Raw genomic sequence first — 24,004 nt, 5'->3', positions numbered from 1 at the left:
AAAAAAAAAAAAAAAAAAAAAAAACTACACTATCGATCTGGCTTTGTATATAAATTATATTTTTTCATTGGGGCTTCATTTTCGAGAACTGAAAATTCACCGATACGAAATTCGACTTTTTCGAGAAAGCTACATTTTTCACCTGGTTTTGTATTCGAGGCTTCATTTTAGAGAAATTCAACGATACCAATGTTCGAAATGTAGTTCCCGCGAAAATATCTTCAGTTCGGTTTTATACTGTATAAAACAACTTCCTATCCGGTTACAAGACTTTCCGTGCATTTTAACTCATGTTCGACCAGAGCCAGATGAAAAACGTTACCGTCCTAAACCCCGCACGGTGCCTTCGACACAGGAAAAGTCAATTTATTTCTTCGATATCGTTGCTTAATAGCACGTCGCTGCGTGCGTCGAAATTGTTCTAACGAACGCCCCTGTTGCGCGTCTTTACGTATTCACGACACGGTATCTGGCACGGTATGTGTACCGGTTTCTCTCCGCAGCGCGGCGGCGGAAGTTGCAATAACTTTGGAAAAGCGGCAGGAGCGCGTCCAATCTTCGCGCAGACGTACGCTACATATACATGTATGTACGTAAGGCCTCTTGATAAATCCCCAGGTTTTACGAGCCTCGGTAAATACAGCAGGGGGACGCGGCCGATCCGCCTCGTCTAATGGTATTGTCAATACATTTTTTTTACGAGTTACTACGCCCACTTTTACGAGGACAAATAGCACCGGTGGTGCAACTCTCGATGCCTTCGAGCTTGTCCTCTTGCTTGTGTTTGATCTTTTTCTCAATGGTCGGACGCACTCTCGGTCGTTTGTCTATTCTGAAAATGCCGGAGGAGGCTGCGTTCCGTTAACCACCCCGGGGACTGGTTTGATCGAATCGTAAACTCGCGGACAAACGTCTCGAGGAATTCGCTCGTTCTGGTCGAAAATCTTTGCGCGCGCGAATAAAACGTAGACACTTTAAATTCTCTCTCGGAAATGAAGCAAATGAAAGGAATTTTGAATTGGATTTTCTAAGTAATCTTTGGAATAAAATTTCAACGAGAGATTCGTACCATCTTCTTGAAATTAAAACGTTTCGCGACGAAAGTATGAAGAAAGTATAAACGAGTTAGAAAGAATCCGAGAGCTTGCCTCGGTAATTCCCGGAGATAAACTCTTCGTTTATTCCTAACGGTCGGAAAGGGGCATAATCTCGGCCGAAGATCAAAGAAAGAGCCACCCTAGCGTGTCTCGGAAGCTGGCGCATCGAGCGACTCCAGCCACCAGACCGAGCTTCCTATTTACTCCCGAAAACTCGATACGACGCGTTTCTAAGGGCGTAACGTCGTTCGTCGAAGGGGGAAAGGAAGGCTGTTGGGAAAGGAAGTTGTTCGACGCGGGCCGCACCCTCTTTGCAGAAAGCACGAGATCCAGAGACAAGCCTCTTGCCTCTGACAAGCGATATCATTTCACCAAGCGATTTTCCACCTGGCGTGTGGTCGATAAAGTATCTTATTATAAAGCAGGATAGCCTGGCGCGTATCCCTCGGCGACGATACGTCTAGGAGGTGCGCGAGGATCGAGGACAGTGGCTCCGTTGGCTGTCTATCGCGTCTACGGGTGGGGCTGAAATCGATTTTGCACCCCATCCTCCCTCCTGTAGCGGCTGCTGGCCCGCTGTGAGTCGCTTCGAGGACTGGCAACCCCGTAGCAAAAGACTCTTTCTCCCTCGTGGCGGCGCTGCTTTGTGCACCTCCAGCTTTCCACCCCTCCTGGCTATTTTCTTCACCCCGCCGCGCTCCCCAGCCTCGCCTTGCCCTTGGGCCAATCGTTTCACCCGCACAGGCCAACTCTCTCTCTCTCTCTCTTCCCTTTTATCGAGCAGACGCGACTTCCGCCCTCGTGAATCCGCCGCGTACGCGTCGTGGCGGATATTTGGGAAACTGGCCTGTCGTGTTCATCATGCGAGAGGGGTGTTTTGTTTCCGTGTCTCTCTTCTTTTATTTTCTTTTTTCCTTTTTCCTTTTTTTGTACAGAGAGGCTTACTACCTATCCCCTAAGTTCTTTCTTGCTCGAGTGCTTGGTTTTTGGTTGAAACGTTTCTTTCTCTCTTCGTTTTGTTTTCCGGTGATATGATACACAGAGGTGGATCATTGCAGGGAAGAATTCATCGTCGGCAATTTTTTCGGCGTGATAGACCGAAGGAGGTAGAGTTGAGGTAAAGTGTGATGAGAATTGATGGACTAATGTTGCGTACGTGTGGTGACTTGTGCTAGACGATATTTGTAGCGCAGTGCACCAACTTGTTTGTAATTGTTTTCGCTACTAACGATGATTATAGTCACCCAATATGTAACGCTCCTCGTGTATTGATTATAATCAGCCAACGCTCGTTGTATACCACCGACGATTTTAGTCACCCAATAAAATTTCGCATTTATTTTTAACTTTGGTAGAAACAACACAGGACCACCGTTAAAAGGTTAAATCCAATAATTTGCTTATGCATTACATTATCACCACTCGAGAATTTCAATTTACATTCTCCTACAATAGAGTAGAAAATTCGCAGACAGAGAACAATTTACATACATCAAGATTGTAGAAAATTCGAAATGAAGGCAGGAGTGTAATCGATACATCTAACACCCGATTCGTACAAAAGTGCAAATAACCGTAACCGAAACGTCGATTTCGCATGGAAAATAAATCAGTCTCGTAGTCAGGATTTATCCGATTCCGCGTGTTATGGTGATCACGTAGACTCGTTACTACCGTAACGTGCACGATGACCGGTACGTGGTCGGTGAATGAAATTTCGCTGGGTTCGCGGCGAGTTATAATGGAGGTCTCATTGGACGAGGGCCAAATCTCTCTTTCCCTTTGCCTGCGTAGAACCGCGTGTCGCGGATGAACCTAAACAGATTCAATTTGCCTAGAGTGGTAGCTCTCGAATAATTCTAACGCAATTTTACAAGAGAACCTTTTGAATATCAACTTTTTTGAATATCAAATACACACGCGCGCATTCAGGGAGTGTGAATTGGACGTCGAACAGTTTTCCGAAGGCGTCTGTTTTTCAAATCGGACACGTGATTTTTTTACTTTCTACTTTGCTTTATTCTTTTTCTAAAATTTATTTCAAAACACCTGTCCATGAATTTTCCATTTGCAACACTTCAAAGGTTTTCGAATCTGTCTGTCTCATCTATTTCGCATCTGTTTCTAACTCATCGTCAAAATAGTTTCCTGTTTCATAAAAATCATCGGCATTCTGCCTCGGTGTTCTTTAACCACTTGCAACTGATTGCGGACCATAACGAGTGACCGAACCGTATACAACAAAACGTTAACAGTTAGTTTTATCATTTAGAGCCACGCTGATGCTATATGATACAACGATGAGAAATGAAATGTTAATGAAAGCTAATATGAAAATTACGAGTTACCGAGACACCCTATTACAATTGAACAGAAAGTGTGGAACTAAAAAATATCATACACTGTTGCCAAAGCATTTGTTGTAGTCACGGATACGTTAGAATAATTAATTTAAAAAAAAGTCAGTAACAAAGAAAACGAAGAATTTTTTTACACATTTTATTCGACACTCTAGAAAATTCAATTCTTAACCACTTGCGCTGGCACCTGATTGCGGACCATAACGAGTGACCAAGACCGTATACAATAATTCTTCGCTTTCCTTTTCTTTTGAACACGTCGATACGATATCGCTGGATAGAAATTATTAAAAAGTAATAAACTTCTTATTTTTTTTGCCCTTTATACTTAAATATACTTAGAACTGAGAAAATACTGCAATTCCAGCGCAAGAGGTTAAAAAAAATCAGCGCACGGCTTTTTTTCCACGCGGTCGACTTGAATATTCAGCGTGCAAGAAGTCGGCGGATGAAGCGAAACGTTGTTAAAAAAGTTTCGAAACCGCGAAATTAACGCAGGTGAAGAGGAAGAGGACGAAACGGAAGCCTCGGCGATCGATCGGCCACCCGCGCGGGTGGCCTGTTTTCTTCTTACTTAGCCAAAAAGTTTCTCCTCCGGGCGAACGTGAAACGCGAACGGAGACGTCAATGTAGCTCGCGGTCATCCGTGTCTACCAGCGATTCTCACTATATTTCGCCTTTAGCTGACCCCGATTATATCTCGATAACCTTATTTCACGACGATCGACGCCGCGTGAAGAGACGTGAATGGTCTTCTGGGTGAAATTTAAGCTCGAATTTCACGGGATTTCACGCTCGAGTTAACCGGGAGCCTCGATGATGCCGGGCCCGGGTCGTCGGCCATTCGAAATCAATGCGCAATAAAATTTCGCCTGGTACCTCTTGTTAGTCGTTAAACGGTGTTTAAGCAGACACTCTAATTTGGCAATTGATCATTCGGTAATTCGATCGTGCTTGTAAAGAAAGTCGGCGGTACAATAAAATTTATATTAAAGGAGGAACATAAGACAGACGGAAGCAAAGGATTCCAGGACCTTTTAGGGATTGCGAAATCTCTGGAAGGAATAAGAGCGCTATCTTATAAGATTATAAATAACACTCGGAAGTGAAGACGAAAGTCGATTACTCGCATTAATAAGATACAAAGAATGCAGAATAAATTTCTCCATGTTATCCTGAATGAAACGCATGACACGCCAATCAAAGAAAACTATACCATGCACACCATCCAGGAATATATCAGGAACTCGATGGAATCAGCCTATGATACTAAATATCATAACCCGATAATTGGAAATACTGGAGACTATGACATCAACAACATGTTATTCGAAATAAAAATCAAAACAAGTACAATTTACACCAGCAGACTAATGCACTGTACATAAGATGAACGCAACAAGGAAAGCAGGTTTTTTGAAAGTTTTCTTGCTACATTAAACACGGAACAACCAAAATGATCAGGCAAATAATAATAAACAAACATCTCATGCTAAAGGCAGGTAATCAAATACTGCAGGACAAGATAGGTTAATAGTACTAAGAGGAAAACATAAGTTAAGACAGAAAAAAAAAAAGAAAGACGAAAGTCAATTGAATTCTATGCGAGCTATCGAATGATTTGGACGAGTTGCAGCGCTTTTGAATGAACGTCGAATTTTATAAATTGCATAATTATATATTCTTATATATAATATTCTTAATTATAAATTAATTATATAATATATATTATATAATTAATTTATATTATAATATATATTATATAATTAATTTATGTATATATTATATTATTATATACAATATTCTTAATTATAAATTAATTATATAATATATTATAATATTATATTATTATATACATTAATTATACAATATATATTATATTCTTATATATAATTACACAATAATAATTATATATATTCTTCACATGCTAATTAAGAAAATTGCCAATTGAATCGAATCGTAAGGAAATTCAATTGCAATTTTGCGGAGTTGGAGGTTCTTTCTTTCTATGTCAGAAGCCAAGCGTTAAGTTTTTCTCTTCAAACCTTCATCGTTACATGACCGAAGGCCATTAGTCACGGTTTAACAGTTTTAGAAGAGTTTCAAATTGATGATGACAAATGAGTGGCGCTCACGAAGCAGACAGCCTAAAATTTCTGAAAACGTGCGCGGGGTGAAGTTGAATGACTTCGCCGTTCCCTCGCCGAGGCGTAATTCTGATTAACGATCCAGGCTTCCAGCAGCCTGTTTCACGCTTCTTAATACCTACTTACATTCCGTCGGATTTGTCATTAAGATCGAGCCGAAGGCCAATTGACTTTCGTCGAAAGCCAGGATCAAAATCCAAGACTGCATGAATCTCTCGTCGAATTTAATATCGTGTGGAAGTCTCATTGTTCAGAATATTTTTCCTGCGTGTCCGATGTGATTGTCGTAGCAAAAAAACCAGACTCGGGACTGTTTGTCTAATTGCCCTAGTCTTGAAAGATATGGACGTAAAATACGTATGGTTGTGTGTGTGTAAGGTGCGTATGAAGACAGAGGTTTTAAGGATAAAAGTGTCACGGTGAAAGGGTCATTCTTAAGAAATAAATAAATAAATGTACGATAATTCGACGAATCAAGTAGGAATTATGCAACGTAATTAATTACAAACTTAACTCCAAGTCGAACAGAATGAAGACACAAGACACTGCTTTGTTATTTTTATTTTTTTATTTTTTCTGTGTCACATTTATATAAGTCACTATCGCACTATCACTTTTTGGGGAATTTTAGGAAGTATTATAGTAGGACTTTATTGCTTTCGGTCATAGTACGTATAGATAAGAACGTGCAGATTTTGAGAGATTTGGGTGTTAGAAAGAGTATCGAGTCGTCAAGTCTTGAGAGAGTTTTAGAGAGGCTTAATATCCCCGTAAACAAATACAGCTTACACGTTTGAGAGGGTTCATTCACGTTTTAACTGTGAAAGTTAAATTCCTTTAACCACAAATGATGTTAGAACTTCCTTATGGAAAAGAATGTTTTTTTTTTTTATAATTATAAAAGAGATGACCAACTACTGGAATTTGAATAACTGTTTGTGTAGCACTTTCGGAGGTCTGTTACTGACTTATTGTCAATGTTAGCACTGAGCTAATATTATCAAGCCTAGTTGATCATCCAACAATCTTTTTGTCACCACCGTATTTGGACCTATTCAGTTTTCCATAATAAATAAACGTAAATCTTAACAGATTATTTATTAGAAACCACGTCGGTTTAAATTATGTTATTTTTACCCTCCCCCTGATATTTCGGCTCAAGTACTCGTTTGTACTTTATCCGTGAAAGTTTCTCGCGTAGATTTTTCTCTTTCTCGTCTCGGTTGGTTCGTTTATTTAGTTTTGCAAACTAGTTCCCGAGAGTTTCCTTTTCCAAACGCCTCCCAAGATTGCAATATTCGCTCATTGACAATTTTACTACGCATTCCTCAGCGACAGCTTGCTTTCTCTTTCGCTCAGAGGCAAAACGCACGCGCCACGTGAGACGTAAATCGTACGAAATGCGAAAGAAAAGACCTGGAACTAACGTGCAACGATCGGGCAACGATAATTCGGGGAAAGCGGAGGAAAGGATAGTTCTAGCAACTGTCTCTAACAAATTAAGGGGTTGTGCCGCGAGGCGCCATTATTGCCATTTTTCTTTTTCTTTCTTTCTTTCTTTCTTGCGATGAAATTACGCAACTTCTTGCACGTACATATTCTAGTAAATTAACAGTTCGTAAGTTTTTAAACAGTAATTTCTCAGAAATTTCGAATTAATCTTCACTTTCGTAACTATAGAAATTTCATTTTTCTTTTTCTTTGTCAAATGTTACGATTATGTCTCAGCGCGTGCTTGAAAGAAACGAAAATGTTTGTTATGTTTTATTCCTTAAGAAGAAATTATATACCAGAGATCGAATGCCAGTAAAGTTCGATATTTTGAGTTAGTAATAATGTAACATAAAATGCTTTTTGAATAATCATATTGATACCGGTAAATATACTGAAACATATACCGGTATTCTATTTTGGTATTGGAAGGAGGAACGTAGTATTAAATACATAGTTTTTATTAAATACAAGTCTGTCTAATCGCGCTGTGATAAATCTCGAGACTACTTTATTCCTTATCAATGATGGACATTCTACTTTGATGATCGCTTGATAAAAACTTTTAAAACTACCTGTTTAGCCGCTCGTGAACCTGTTTTATATAAACTGGCTGTTTCGTCCTAGCCAATTACATTTGCCTTGCAACGTTAATCATTCCACGCATTTCTGGAACATTGAATATGTCTTGTTATCGAAAAACAGGCTCGCGAGTGTCATACGCGGATGGACAATGTGGTTTGACTTTGATCGAGCAAACGTTCGAAAATTGTCAAAAGAACGCGAAAAGAAATACGGACTGGATCATAATTCAGCGCTCTGGAATATATTCGACATTCTTGCGCTGACACCGAGTTTCCCTCGAGGGATCAAAATCGAAGGAAAACTGTTCTCTTTTATATACAGGGTGTCCATAGGTAAAATGAAAGGACAGATAAGTGAAAATGATTACAAAATTATTATACAAAATGAGACGTATACAGTTGAGTTTTTTTTGCCTAATTTAACACACCTCTATATGATATAATATACCATGATACACACTGTGCTTTCTCTTAAGGAGTAGCCATTTTGTAAGGGTTTCATTTAACAGTATTTTATTCATCAACAGAGTAATACTGAAATGCAGTGTGATAAAAACCTTGATAACCACTGAGTACATAGAACAAGTCTGCTGAAGATATCTCATCAATTGCCTTTGTAATAAATTTTTGAAGTTGTAAAGAGACTTTATCGAACAAAGGTACGGTATGCTACAGCGAACATGGAAAGAAATCGTGTACCGTCTTGATGTGCTTCGTGCAAACAACAATGCCCATATAGAGATGTATTAAATGATATAAAAAAAAAACTTAAATATATACGTCTCATTTTGTAATAATTTTCATTAATCTGCCTCTTCTCTTGCCTTTGCAATAAATTTTTGAAATTGTAAAGAGACTTTATCGAACAAAGGTACGGTATGCTACAGCGAACATGGAATGAAATCGTGTACCGTCTTGATGTGCTTCGTGCAAACAACAATGCCCATATAGAGATGTATTAAATGATATAAAAAAAAAACTTAAATATATACGTCTCATTTTGTAATAATTTTCATTAATCTGCCTCTTCTCTTGCCTTTGCAATAAATTTTTGAAATTGTAAAGAAACTTTTTGACTCTTTCGAGTCAACGTTCCATCGTGAAAAGAAAGCAGGCCTGAACAAAGCAGGCGTCGATCGCAAGCGCGAATTACGAAGACCCACTCGAGCCGTGTCGCCGTGTGTTGGCTTGCTTGGTTCGCGAGGACGAGGTCCCTTCATACGTCGCAGGCCGCGCGTGATTTACGAACAAGTCGTCCGCGACGCTCCTCTCCGATTCCTAATGCAATCCATTCCGCTCGGCGGGCCTCTGGAGCGACAGATAGGATACCGATGTATAAATTACTCTCGGGCCAATTAACATTGTCGCCTCGGCTCGCGAGCGTGGAACCGGACTTTGAGCCGCTGCGACGAGCAGCGGGGGTGAGCGAGCCGAGATTAATTGAGACCTTCCTCCTCGCCGAGACTTCGTCTTCGTTGCTGGCGTTATCTGGAAATTCCCCGGCTACTCTCACGAGAACCCGTTCGACCCTGTGGAAATTAATTCCACGCGCGAGTCGCGTGTAAGATCGTCCGCCGTCGACAGGCGTTCGCCAGGGTTTTTCTTTTCTTTCGCTTGCTCGTTTGGCGGACGTTCGGCTCGTCACACTTGGCTTAACCACTCGGACGTTTCGAGGATCGTTCTCCTCGTAAGTCGACGCAAAGTCGGGTAAAGGTTTTACGACGCAGGCTCGTTAAAAGGTAGAGCTCTTTCGACGCTACGTGTGATGCACGGTCGTGCAGCCGCCTGTTGGCTGTAAAGGTTTCATGCATCCGCGCGTAAACTGGACGCACGTAGTGGAAAACGTTCCCTCAGTTTATTGGCCGATAAAGCGCATCAATTCCGGTTAAGTCGCGTGTTAATCTGCGAGAAATTCGCTTGCGATTCGCGAGGTCGCTAAATTTAGTGCTGCAGGTGTTTACGACGCGACTCGAGTTTCACAAATTGTTACAAAACGTTGTGAACAATTGTAAAGTATTTGCGTGCTTTATAACGTCTAGCAACGTTTCAGTAACAAGCGATAGATTCTCTTAATTTCGCTTCGAAGTTTCGCACTGAAAGTTACCATCTTCAACCGACCGCGATAATATCTCCGATCTCTTCCTAGTTTCACGTTTCAATTACCTCGCGATAACGAAAGGCCCTTGAAACATTCTACACGCGCGTTCCCGGTTCACCGTACCCGGTTCGCGAGTTCAGGAAACGGTTTGCGTCGAGCGTGCACCGGTGAAAAGATGAAGGTGATGCCGTAGTGTACGCAAACACCGGCAGCTACTCACGGAGAGTACGCGATTACACGATATTTCATTGTCTCGTCGAGCATTGTTGCGCAATTATCCACGGCCGCGTACACCTTTTTGGCGAGAGTGGTTGCGCAACGGCGGCGACGTACCTATTTATAAACCCCTCCCCCTCTTCTTGCTTGTTGCATTGACGATCGGTAACTTCTCGTTACCGAGAGAACTGGCCGTTTCTTAACGGGTTTCCGTACAGAGGAGTGCTGGTTGCCTGCGCTCGTGTCGCGTACACGCGCGTCTCTCGACCACAGTTCCGGCGGAGAGGTGATTTAGCGGCGCGGCGTCGCGTCGCGACGTACTCGCGTAGCACACGTAGCACCACCATGGGCCCCGTTCGATTTCACGTGTCACAGCGCGGTATTATCGGTTCTCGGAAGGAAGGCACGCCGCACGAGCGATCGAAAACGTTGCTTGCTTGCTTGCTTGCTTGCTGCTCGTTACTCTAGACAGAGCCAAGGGTGACGTTTTAATCGAAGTTGCCTCGTTCGACGGCGAAGAAACGGTTTCGGGAAAGGGGAAAGTGGCCCCCGCGCACGATGTAGCGCGCAGGTAGACTGAAGCTGCGCATGCGTAGAACGAATGCTGCGTACTAACGCTGCGCCGAACGCACGTTTTACCAACAGATGCATAATATCCTCTGTTGAAGTGTTGATGGCTTCGATGAACGAAGAACCGTGGTCGGTTGTAATAATCGCGATACAGAATTTTCTAAACCAAAGACGTTAGGCTTTCTATCATCTATGAAGAATCCATTGTCTAAGTTTAGAATATTTCTGACTAAGGGTTCGCCCGTTTCTTCATGTTGGTCTTTTCAAGAGGTCCTTTCTATTTTATTTATTTATCCTTGGTAGACGATTCGCGGGCCTGTTATGTCTATAGCGTTAAAAAGCAATAGGTTGATATCGATCGTATTTAAATATTAGCATCTACGTCGCGTCAAAATTGATTGGCTATAAATCGCCAGGCCATAAGATTATAAAACACGCCGTCAGCAGGGAAGGCAGTTAGAGTTACAGTCGCAGATACAAATTCGAATCGAATCGAAGTAGTAGCATGAAAATAATACAGTCGAACGGAATCGCCGGTTCTCCTCGAATCGATCACTAACCACGGGTAACGTCCCATTTCAACGCGCCTGTTAAGTTTGAGTACAGACATCAAACCGAGTCCGCGATTCAACACCCGTCTGACAGACGTATCTCGCAATTAGATTTTTGTTGTATCCGAGGGGCGGAGAAGAGCAAGATCTCACACTCCTTTTCTTCTTTCGAAATCGAGCGTGCTGAATGTCTACCACCTGCAGCTTCGAGTTAATAAGACAAACGGGCAGAGTTGAAAATCACCGGGGAGAGAATGGCAGATGAGAAGGAGTAACCAAGTAACAATTCGACGAGGAAGCTTCGACGAGCGGAGAGAAAGGGTACTTAGGCCTGCGTTCGCTCTCTTCTTACAATGAACAGCCGGCAGGATCGTTTAATATTCTTTAGCGATTTTTGCTCGCGTCGAGGCTGGCAAACGGGCCACGCTCCGACGAACTTTCCCTCTTGACGGGTTCTTTCCCTCCCCGAGGAGGGAACCGGCCGTGGAGACACGCGCTTCTCTCGAGCCAACTCGCCTCGAAAGATTAGCTTCGACTCGCTCCCACGCCTCGTCGCGCTATCGCGTCATCGCGTAGATTGAATCTCGCCGCTTCCAGACCTCCTCCAGAACGATAGAGGCAGCCGGTTCCGCTGTCGATCCGCGCTCGCAGCGCGAAAACATGCAAACTCTGTTAGCCAGACTTATTAAGGAAGAGATATTTGCCGGCCGTTTCCGCGTTTCCACATTGAATGCCATCGCGGTGCCGCGAGAGGAGAATTGATGCCGCCGTGGACGAGCCGCTTATCGATTCAGTCGCGGAAGACGCGTATATCAGGGGAAATATGAACGGAACCGCGAGATAAACACCTGATGTATTAGTGCCGCGACGGTGACCGATGATGACGTTAAATACGATAGCCGGTCCCCCTTGGCTTTTTCAGCTTCCTCGTGCTCGCCGCACGAGCGTTTACGCATTAGCTGATCTATGCGTCCCGCATTTACCCCAAACGATCGCCGATTTGTCTTGCGATCTCTGTGAATATTGAGGATACGCGCTGTTGCTGTTGATTTATTTATTTTACCCCTCTCTCAGCATTCGTACGGATCTCTTTTCTTTTTACCTCTGTTTTGCATGATTCTTTTCTTTCTCCTTATAGAATTTCAAAGTACCTGCGTTTGCCAATGAAGTCTGTAAAATCTTCAAAGAGACATTTCAAGATCTCTCAGCTGTGAATATACTTATAATTCTTTTTTTTCATGCGAGAAAAGTCACTTGAAATTAAATTCTTTTGTGGAAGGCGAAACGATATTTTAGTAAATTTTCGGCTTGTTGGAGCTTGTGGGATCTTCTCGGTTGATTTAAAAAAAAAAAAAAAAAAAGATTAGGAAGTCGCGACGCTATTATGAAACCGGAGATATTCCGCGGGGAAGTTGTATCGAGCGCGGAACTTTGGTGCCGAAGCGTAGCGTAAAATATCGTGGTTACGCGCAGCTCGAGGTTAATATTAGCCATGGCCGGCGCCGTCCGCCGATATATTTACTATAAACCCCCATTGTTTTATGCGGCGCTGAACGCTGGCCGACAGCCGCTGATACAGTTGTACGTTGGGCGCAGCTCCGCGCCCGCTACCAGCTGCGGAACTCCGCTCTTGCGAAATAGAATTGAATGACCGCTCTCGGGCCGCCACGCTGTTTGCTCTCGGCTCCGATCCGCCTCGCCTTTTTTACCCGGGTGTCTCCGTTACTCCCAGCTCCCGATTTTCCCATCGTAGATCAACGCAGAATTAATCAGCTTCTGGCTCGAGGCTTGCGAAAGCCGTTGATCGTGACGCTGGCCTACGACTCTGCTGCATTGCCAACGCGACTCTCGCGCGTGTTGTCCTTTCGTGTTTCTATAAAGGGAATTACAGGCCGGCGAATATGGGCAGCGGTGGTGAATGTAATAACCCCCCTCTCGGGAGGCTGTACGATTTTCCATTGTCAAAGATCAATTGTGACGCAAAGCAACTCGTGTAGTACGAATCTCGTACAACGCGAGGGGGGAGGACAAGTGGTCGTAGTTTTATTTCCGAGTGAAACATTTAGGACAAATGCAGCTATCTGCAGAATCATAGACTCGAGGATTCGTGGCTGAATCTTTTTTCTTTTGTGCAGATTTCAAGTCGCATCGACGTCGAGATATCATTAGTGACTTGGTACTTGTACTTTATAGTATAGATACATGTCCATCAAGTATTGAAGCATTCTCTTCAGATGATTTTGAAAAGTCGGTATCGAATGTTCTCTGCAACTCGAAAGTTTGTGCATTCATAAAGAACGTGTCGAGCTGTGACAGATTGTTTGACACCTATTGCGCCAGTCTTTTTAATTAGATGTTCATGACGTTCAGAGCCAGTATAATTCTTCCCTTTTTTTTCTTTTTTTTCTGTCAATCCGCTGAAAGGAATTTCTCGATAGAAGTCATTTATTACGTTGTGAATCATCGATTTGATATTGTCTACAGTTGATTTTATTCATCCTTAACGCATATAACTTCTTGATATAGGACAGGCTTACGATCAATTGGGTTAATGCTTCTTGCATTGGTTATTGGCATCGTAGTTAGTACAAATATGGCTGTAGCATGTACCATTGAAACAGCGAAATTTCAAAAACTAGAAAAATGGCAGCATTTTGAAATTTAAATATCGATTTTCCTTGTACTTTCGTCTTTTGGGTGGTAAACAAAAATAAAAAGAAACATCAGATTTTGAAATCCGTGGTTCATGCTGATAAAGGTATTAAATTTCAAGTCAATCGGTCAACTAAAACGTGAAATATCCCGTCAATCAGTTCAAAAAGTATGAATTTGAGAGAAACACATTTGAAGTTTCTGTCACCCGTTGCACAAAAATATTCATACTTACAATCAATCGAGCAGTACAAAAAATAAAATATTATAAAATGATAATAGTATAAAAATAAATAATAATATTATAAAATAAAATATTTTTTGAGTAAAACACATTTGAAGTTTTTGTTACCCGTTGCATAAAAATATTCATACTTACGTTGCGAGCAGTACGTCGTTCCGTAATTTCCTTTAAACGTCTATAACTTTGCTAATTTTACGAATTCAAAACAAATCCTTTCGAAAGCATATACTTTGAGAAAATGTAAAACAAGAAATTCATTTCTTTAAGCCGGATTACCAGAATCCCCCCCCCCCTTCATCAACTGAAAATCTTCATTGAGAAAAACCGTATTGTTGCAGGTGATACCGGCAGAGCGCCGCGGGCCGGAGCGAGAGGAGACCTGGACATTAGCCCCGGACCAGCGCGATCTTTGTTCATTCTTCGACGACGTCTCCGACGTGAAATCGAAGTCGGTGCACGACACGGATGCCGGGCAATCTCGGATCGTCGGTGACACTGGCGAGGCGAGTAGCGAGCAGCAGCCTGAAGGTGGCACCTTGCCGCGAAGCCAGGAAACGAGAAAGAGCAAGACCAAGAAAGTGAAGAGCTACCTGAGGAAGTGCAAGGGTGCTCTTTCCAAAGGCGACGAAGGTTCCTCGGACAAGAAACGGCCGGAAGTCTGTACCTCCTGGTACCTGGACGAATCTCACCAGGAGGACCTCGACGTCCTCCTGCAGAAACAGTCGGAATACCTGGACGAGAGGATCGCGGAGACGGAGGAAGCATCGAGTCCGACGGCGAACGATACTTTGGAGGGCGTTCGGTCGTCGAACGACAATCCTCCGACGAGTTCCGCGAAAAATGACAATCCCGACGAGTCGGAGGACGAACCTCTCGCGAGACTAACCGAGGACGAGGCGAACGAAAGCAACGAGGCTGACCTAAGAAGAAGCCGGACGTCCGTGTACGAGGATGCGAGAGACTCGTTGAACGACCGGGAGTGCACGGTGGATGAGTGTGGCTCCTGCGTGTCTGGCACGGCCGAGAGAAACGACGCGGTGTCGCTGGAGACCCTCACCACGGAAGACACGAATTTGAACAAGTGCGACTCGAACGACACTCTGATCGCGGAATTGGCGGCCAGCGGGCCGGATAGCCCGCCGTTGGTCGAAGAGGGGAATAAGGAGGAAACGGGCGACGTGAAGGAGGTGGACGGCGAAACACTGAACGCTCTGTCTCCGCTCGGGGTGAGTACATAAACTTTAATATAAATTAGATTTATTATTAAAAAAAGGCTAGATATTAATACGACAAATACTTAATTTCTAAATATATATTTATTTTTTTTATTTTACAAAAAACAATAATTTATATATATATTATAATATTATATTAAATATTAATATTGTAATATGATATATTAATAATATTAAAAATATATATTGTTATTTATATATATATATATAACATATAACATATATTTATTTTTCTTATTTTACAAAAAGAAATATACATATATATATATATATATATATATATTAAAATAATATATATAGATAAATATATATTATATTATATTAAATATTAATATTATAATATATTATAATATATTAATACTATTAATAATATATATTATTATATATATTTATGCATATACCATATACTTATTTTTTTTATTTTACAAAAAAATATATATATAATATAATATTATATAAATATATATAATATTAATATTATAATATATTAATAATCTTAATGATATATATGTATATATTATCCTGCATATAATAAAATATACATATATATTTAAATCATTTACTTTCGAGATTATTAAAATTATTAAAATGAATTAATTAACCCTGATACAAGGGGTACAGAATAAACGAACGGGCCACGGGTTTTGCGCCGCGATTCCCATTTGTTTACCAACTTTGTTCGTGCGACGTTTGTCGCTGGCCAAACACAGGAATCACTCATAACGCTGGAGATTTCGTTCGATACACCGGGGCATATTCGATAGCATCGATTCGAGACGGTGGTTGGTGGTCGTATCGAATCTAACGGTACCGGTAAAGGCAAAGATAGAGGCAAAAGGCACGCGGGAAAGGAGCGTGCAGCAGCGCCCATTTGAATACAAACCACAAACGGTTGCCGCGTGCACGCCGCTAAAGCAAATTGCAACACACAGCTCGAGCCAGCCACGAGCGAGCCAACGTCCGCCTCTCCCGCGTAATTTATACCACGCCGCTCTTAATGCACTTGCGCGCCGATGATTAAAACGTAATTTCCACGGATACGGGTAAACGGCGCGCGTTACCTACGGTATTTTTCACCCCGGTTCGATGATTTACGGTCGCCAGTTTCGCACTCGCCTCGGTGATTTAGCGCGGCCCGGGCCACACGCTCGACGATGACGATTATGCGATATCGCGTGGTTTCCACCGCGTGTCATCGATGAGAGTCGTAATTTTCTGGGAACCGGATGATTAAACGATTCCGATGAAATTGCTCCGGTGTTTCTCACCGTTCGAAATTCATCACGTAACGTTGGTGACTCAATTTCAATTTGTCGACAACGGATTTTAGAGGCAAAGTTATCAGCAGTGCAGAGTTTGAGGAATGATATTACTGATCATAACGAGGCGCAAAGTCGTTGATGGTTGGCGAAATACACGATTGAGTTTTTTTGCCTCTAAACTTGGTATGAATCAGTTCTTTTTATCACAGTAATTTAAGTAATTTTTTTTTTTAATTATTTCATCATACATATGCAGTGAGGAGCATAATTGAACAGGTAATGATGAAAAATTGCTGATAATTTAATTTAAACTGTTGTAAGTTGACAGAAACAAGTTATATTATATAATAACCTACTTGGTTTTATTTTAAAGCATACTTTAAAATTTCTACTTTCACTGTCCTAAATTCGTTCCTTTTTCAAAGACGTTTTTACATCATATAAAAACATGTGAGAAAGTGGGAGTACTTTTATTCTAGAAAATTCAAATGTGTGTGAAAATATTGAAAACTAGATCCCACATCGTTTTGAAGAATAAAGTCTGTGCTTTTACAAGGATCCCTCAATACTTGCTGAACGATTTTTTTTTTTTTTAATCATTTTATTGAACTTTGAACATTAGGACTAGACGACGAAATGTTAGGATTTTTTGAATTTTTGTCGTTTAATTCCAATGTTTAAAGTTGAACAAAATGACAAAAAAAAAAAAAAAAAAAAGGAAGAAGAATAAATCATACAGCAAATTTAAGATATAAACAGAAAACTTTGATCTTCAAGATCGTTATGGATTTAGTCACGAAAAATTTTGTTCAATGTTTTCAAAGACAGTCTGAATTTGTGCAATTTTTTAAACGAAAGGGACATTTCCAAAATATCTTTGAAAGAAAACAAACTCACAGCAGTTGTTTTAAAATTTTACGTTTTAAAATGAGACCAAGTATAAATTGTTATACGATCTTCTTTTATCAAGTTATAGCAATTTTAAGTATCGAAGACTTTTCGAATTAATTGTATAATAGTATAAAACTGACTTCACAATTTGTAACTTTTAGAGTAGTGATGACAATCCTAAAATTTCGTTTGGAAAGCCAAAGCATCTTACAAATACACCACGTATTTCACCTTTCTTACATTCTATCTGCAAATGTACGATGAAATATTTTTTATGGAATTTTAATATAAATATCTTTTACGTTAAAAATCTATATTATCTATACATTTGCGTTCAATTTTGCCAGAAGCAGCGATAAAATTAAAAAGGCGTCGAATTCTTTTTCACAAGCAACGACATTTTAGTTGCAAAATGGAAAGTTGAAAAAGAAGATATATATTCATTGTGCCACAAAGCGCAACAAAATCGAAATGTTTGGAAAACAGAAAATTTTAATTCCCTCTTCCACTGATTCGTGTTTTAAAATTCCATCTTATCGAGAAGATGACACGCGAAAAGATTCGCCGAATTTATAAGTACGGACGAAAGCTTGTCCGGTGTTCTCTCCGTTTCGCTGCTTGTCACTCTCGCTTGAAATTCGCGTGGGCGTAACGCCGCGCCGCGGAGATAGCGGTGAATTTGTCCCGTTTATCGATCGTGGCTTATCGATGACAGTCGGCGCGGCTACACGGCACACGGTGGGATTCGTGCTCACACACGGCCGATGGTGCGCGCGTGTTCAGCAGCTGGGCCACGGTTGACAAACGACGACGCCAGGCGTTTCGCGACGCCTCTACCGAAAGGCGCGTTCTCACCGGTGCAATAACGTTGCACTGCGGGCATAGTTGCACTGCGCTGGAGCCGCCTGCTCGTGATCACGGAAAAACGATCGTAAACCTCGTGGCGAAACGGCCGCCCGATCAAATGCCACACGACCATGGTAATTGCAGCTTGCAACGAAGATGAAGGGTTCTGCCAGTTGTGTGTGACATTTACTTTCTTTTATTTCATTGAAGTCAAACAGGTTGATTTTTCTTTTTCTCTTTCGAATTGGTGGGATGCCGAGTGCTTTTTTGCGGATATTGCGTTGAAAAAAATTGGAATCTAACAAAGTTGGAGGAAAATTAAATATAAGTTTCGGCTTATTTTGTGACATGATTTCTTAAATTGTTAGTTCTGTTTCAGAATATTTTTTTAAATTCTTTTATTCCCCGCAACGAAGATGAAGGACGCGAGTTGTATGATATTTATTATTTTATTTTTTAAAATCGAACAGGTTGATTTTTCTTTTTCTTTTTCGAATTGATGGGATGCCAAGTGCTTTTTTGCGGATATTGCGTTGAAAAAAATTGGAATCTGAGGAAAGTTGAATATAATTTTCGGCTTATCTTGTGACATGATTTCGTAAATTGTTAGTTCTGTTTCAGAATATTCCTTAAATTCTTTTATTTCCCCTCAACGCGCGAAGATGAAGGGCGCGATATTGTGTGATATTTACTATTTTATTTTTTGAAATCGAACAGTTTGATTTTAGTTCGAATTGAAAAGGTTGATTGAAATGTCGAAAGTTTCACGGATATTATATTAAAAGTTGATACGAATAAAATTGTACAAAGTTGGAGGAAAGTTAAGTTTTAGCCTACTTTGTGGTTTTACGGTTCACACGCTCACTATCCAAACTTCGAACAATAAATAAGTAATATTTTTTAAAATTGTTTGTTTCGAAATATTTCTTAAAGAAAAAATTTATTCAACTTTAATTGTGTGCGTGCATTAAGAAACGTAATATGCATCAATGTGTCTTTTATATGATAAAACGCGAAGGAAAGGGAGACACACAGACAGTGAAAGAAATAGAGTCGTTAGTAAGGTTACGTTGGAAGACTGACAATTTTAATCTGCTCCTTCCACTACTTTGAAGAATATTTCCCACACTTGTAATGAAATCCAAAGAACGCTTTTCCCTCCAAAGTTTCTTTTCTTTTTTATCAAACGAGGATTCCAACCCTCCCATTCAATGGACTCGCTTTGAAAATCACGTCACTTTCACCCGGAAACGATCACCGTCGACACACAATACTCCCTAGTGAGAGAATGTCTCTCGGAATCGTTTCATCGGTCGTTCTTTCAAATTCTTTCGCTCGCTCGCGGTGGGCAGACACACGGCATTCTGCGCTATGCAAATCGATCGATAATTGATAGGGAACAACAGCGTGGCACGGGCGGTGCTTCGATTATTAAACGCCAATGCGTCCATGCGATCAAGAATATCTTGTTTTTTTTTTATTTTTTATGAAACAAACTCGTGAGACTCTTACCTACATAGAATATAGGTTAGAGTGGAATAATTCTGTCACTACTCTCCTGCATACTTGTCTGATTAGGTTTAGGTTGGTTTGACTTGACCTTATAATTTATAATATTTTATTATATTAGATATAATTTATATAATTTATATCATATTAGAAACCTACATGGAATATAAGTTAGAATGGAATAATTCTGTCGCTACTCTCTTGCATACTTGTCTGATTAGGTTTAGGTTGGTTTGACTTGACCTTGTAATTTATATTATATTAGATATAATTTATACAATTTATATCATATTAGAAATACATATTAGAAAGATGTAATTAGCAAAATTTCGTGTTAAATACGATTATATCATTTTACTTGAAGTGATAAATTGTGTCGTAAATAAATTGCTGGTAGATGATACGAAAAAAGTTTGTCGAATAGTAATTAAAGAAAAAAAAAAAGAAACAATGCGAATGGGATGTTTTGGGTATGGTAGTACGATTACAAAAATTAGAAAAAATTTAAGATTAACCTCTTGCGCTGGCAACTGGTTTGCGGACCATAACGAGTGACCGAATCGTGTACAATAATTCATCGCTTTCTTTTCAAAGAAAACTCGGTATGATATCACTGCATAGAAATTATTGAGAGGTAATTTATTATTATTTGCTTTGTCTATTCTTTACTTTTACTTAAATATACTTAAAACTGAGGAAATCTTACAATTTTGGAATAAAAAATTCTCGGCGTGCGTGGTTAACCACTTGCGCTGGTAACTGATTCCGGACCATAACGAGTGACCTCCAAAAATAGTTGAGTTAATTTCCATATTTTTACATCTAATATTATTCTTTTTATCAAAACTTGCCACTCCTGATCTATTGAGGATGTTCGAAGTGACAAAAATTAGAGCGATAGGGGGGGGGGGGAGGAGAGGGCGAGAAGTCCCGGAAGTGTGTTGGCTGTCGAGTTCGTTCCACTTGTCTCCGGGGCGAAGACTCGATGGGAATCCATCCTGTGCTGGATTCGACCAACAGCCAACAGCCACAGGTAGGCAATAGGTGGGCGCGTTTGCACTGGCATTAGAGCGTTCAGTGAGCCGAGAGTGGCCGGCAGCACGTACGCGCGCACACGGGGTGGCGTAAATCTGACCAGTCGACAGAGTCGATCGCCGCTGAAACGCTACCCGATCATCAGTCGTGAAAGTGTAGCCGGGGAAAATGATTGGCCGTGTCCGCGTGCACGCACGCACGCACGCACGCACGCACGCACGCACTTCAGCTTCTTTTGCTTCATCTCTCTTTGCTCTCTGTCTTCGTTCGGTTTCTGAGCGGCGCATAGGCATCGCGAACCCGTTACATCGGGACTGGATTATAGATTAAGCCGCGCCTCCGCGCGGAAAAACGATAAGCGGAATACGATGGCGCGGGATTTATTGTAATTGGCGGTAATGACGGTTTTACGCCGTCGCTGCCACCATCGTCGCCGTTAAACACAGCCGCGCCGCGGACGCCTTCGTTCAGTTCCGCGTGCGTTTAGAACCGCGCACGCCACTTTCACGCCGCGTGCGTTATTGGTTCCTTGTGTATCTGACTGGTGACTGGAGCCTCTTGGCGTTTTAGTGCGCCGTCGAAGAGGAATCTGGTGTGAAGCGCAATGTTCGACGTTGATATTCGCCGGTGGTTTGGGTCTTGGGAATCTCTTGCTCTCTCTGGCAGATTGCACAAGCGTGAAGGAACCTCGAGTATCGGGTGATATTCAAAGCAATTAACGGGGCGCGATCGGAATTGAAATATCTCAGCATCGAATTGAATTTTTATTCGGCCGGCATATAATTACTGCATGTTATAATACGGATGCACGATCATGTAGTTACTCTCTACACGGGAATGTGTATCCGAGTTCACTGCGAGCGTGAAGTGTTCCGAAGATCAGGAAGTTACTGAAGAGAATATTGACTTGTGTTGGTGTTACCAGCGATAAGTTTTCCTCGTCGTTTCTTTCGATTTATGCTCGTTTGGCTTCGATAAGAGACAAAAGCCTCGTCAATTTCGTTTATTGTTAATTTCTTTTTAGCTTCACGATGTTAGTATAATCACGACACTAACAAGATTAATATTCAATTTTTAAGAAACAAATGAGCGACTTATTCGTTGAAAGAAAAATGAGACAAAAATGTTCAAAATGTCTTAAAATTAAATGACGAAACTGCGAGAAATTGATTTAGACGTGGAAAAAAAGAAAAAAAAAATGTTATATAAAATTTGTATACAGGAAACGACGTAATTTTCATTGAGTATATATCTGTTTTTATGTGCTGACAATTTCGCATGATTAATCGCAAAACAATATGACAAAAAATAATTTTTAATTCCCTCATGCCTGATAAACATTATAAGGCTCCTCAGAATTTTGCTAAATTTTCTTTCGAAGATAATTGCATTTATATAACAGATTAAAATGGGCCACCATGTATATATATCCCTCCGGTACCAATAACGAAAAAACGCCATACAATTAGCGAGAGAATTACAATCACAGTTCAAGTTTCACACAGTTAATCGAGTGAAAACCCTCGATCAACGACACTGATTAAGCTGTAAGGATTAAAAATCGTTAGATCGGTGATATCGATCGGTGTGATCGACGACCATGATCGGCGTGTCGGAACGCAGCATGATATACGCGGTTCACCGCAGACCGCGAAATTTAATTGCTCGTTAATCTCGATAGCCTAACGTGTCGCGAGTGCCTGGGCAGTGAGTTCTCGCGGGGAACTCGACGACCTTGAAAGTCGATCTCGCCCCGGATGGTCCCGTCGCGTCGACAGGGCACGGTAACGCGCTCGCTTCTCAGTCGACCGCAATGACGACGACAAGAACTATGACGACGACGATTTTCGCGAGGAGCAACTCGACGAAGCGAGAAGGAGAATCACAGTACGCGTACCGAACACGCTGTAAAACATATATTTAACGGTAGTCAGGTACCGTAGCGAGAGAGAGGATTGTAATCTTATACGTTCCAAGTGGTGGGTATCGGATGTTGCTCGTTCCGAACACCCGGGGAATATTAATGACCAGGCCGTTTTCGAGAAACCCTCCAGTCCCTCGATCCTGAGGTTTATTGGAAGAGAAAAAAAGAAAAAAAAAGAAGAAGAAGAAGAAAGAAAGAGGAAATGCCAGTCGAAACGTCGTTACCAACGATTATCGTCGATTAGATGTCGATAACTTACCGATAATTGACCGCGAATAATCTGTTAGGTATTGGAAAATTACATGTCATTTTGCAGTTATTACTGCTTGGTGAGCATTGTCCGGCCACGGAGAGGAGAAAAATACGGTTTGGATTTCACGAAGGGGCTTATACGTGCTGGATTATTGCCTCTCGGATACTGCGGCTCGTTAACGCGTTCCCACTTTTGCTTATAACTGTCCGAGAATTAAGTAATGGATCATTGTTGACGGAAAGCATGTTCGCGTGTCGTTAGTTCTTATTGAGTTTCACGCAGCTGTTACAGAACAATGAAAGAACGGTAGTTTCGATCGACGCGCCAATTATCTCGCAATTTTTAACCTGTTAGCTACCGAACGCCACTATATACAGTGGCTTATCTTTTTGAACTATACACCACTATAGTGTCTTTTATACATGTCATCTTTTTGAATGACACGCCACTATAGAGGCTCATTTCTGAGTCGAAGACAGCTGTATACACGTATGCCATTTTTATGCTGTGATTTTTTACAAACGTTTTGTAAATTATTCATTTCTTCATTATTAATTATAAATTTATTCATTTCTTCGATTTCAAAACTTAAACGCAATCATGCAACGTTACCGGATATAAATTTCATTATTATACTTTCTCGTATCGGTTACGTAGCATTAACACTGGAACAACCAGCCTTCAATACGTATCAAAATATTTTGCACGTAGATCATAATAATTCAAGTGATAATAATTAAAATAAATAGATTTATACAAGTACGTTTCTGTCTAGACAAAAATCAATATTAATAAAAATACCTTTCAAGCAATTGTAAAGAAAGAAAATCTGGGATCCATCGCGTATTTATTGTTCTAATGTTAAGTACCGCTGGATATAAATTTTATTAATTACGAATTGACGTACGAATTAAATAAAATTCGATATGACCAAGAAAAAATATATTTATTTTCCATTTTAACATTTAATTTTTAACATGTAATTTTCAAATTTAACATGTAATTTTTGTTCTACAGTAGCACAATTGCACTGGAAGCT

At 40.8% G+C, this 24,004-nt stretch overlaps 1 protein-coding gene across 1 annotated transcript in view; it reads left to right on the top strand.

Annotated features, from left to right (window-relative positions):
* Positions 1 to 24,004, top strand: part of LOC122532916 — a 329,341-nt gene that overhangs the window by 40,951 nt on the left and 264,386 nt on the right. Inside the window, exon 2 of the mRNA XM_043662105.1 lies at positions 14,349 to 15,236. Coding sequence (XP_043518040.1) covers positions 14,349 to 15,236 — 888 coding nt within the window. The remainder of the gene's footprint in view (positions 1 to 14,348; positions 15,237 to 24,004) is intronic.

This window comes from Frieseomelitta varia, unplaced genomic scaffold (assembly GCF_011392965.1).
Source record: "Frieseomelitta varia isolate USP_RPSP 00005682 unplaced genomic scaffold, Fvar_1.2 scaffold_483, whole genome shotgun sequence".
NCBI lineage: Eukaryota > Metazoa > Arthropoda > Insecta > Hymenoptera > Apidae > Frieseomelitta > Frieseomelitta varia.
The sequence above is the reverse complement of the archived record's forward strand: the minus strand, read 5'-3'. Positions and strand labels throughout refer to the sequence as shown.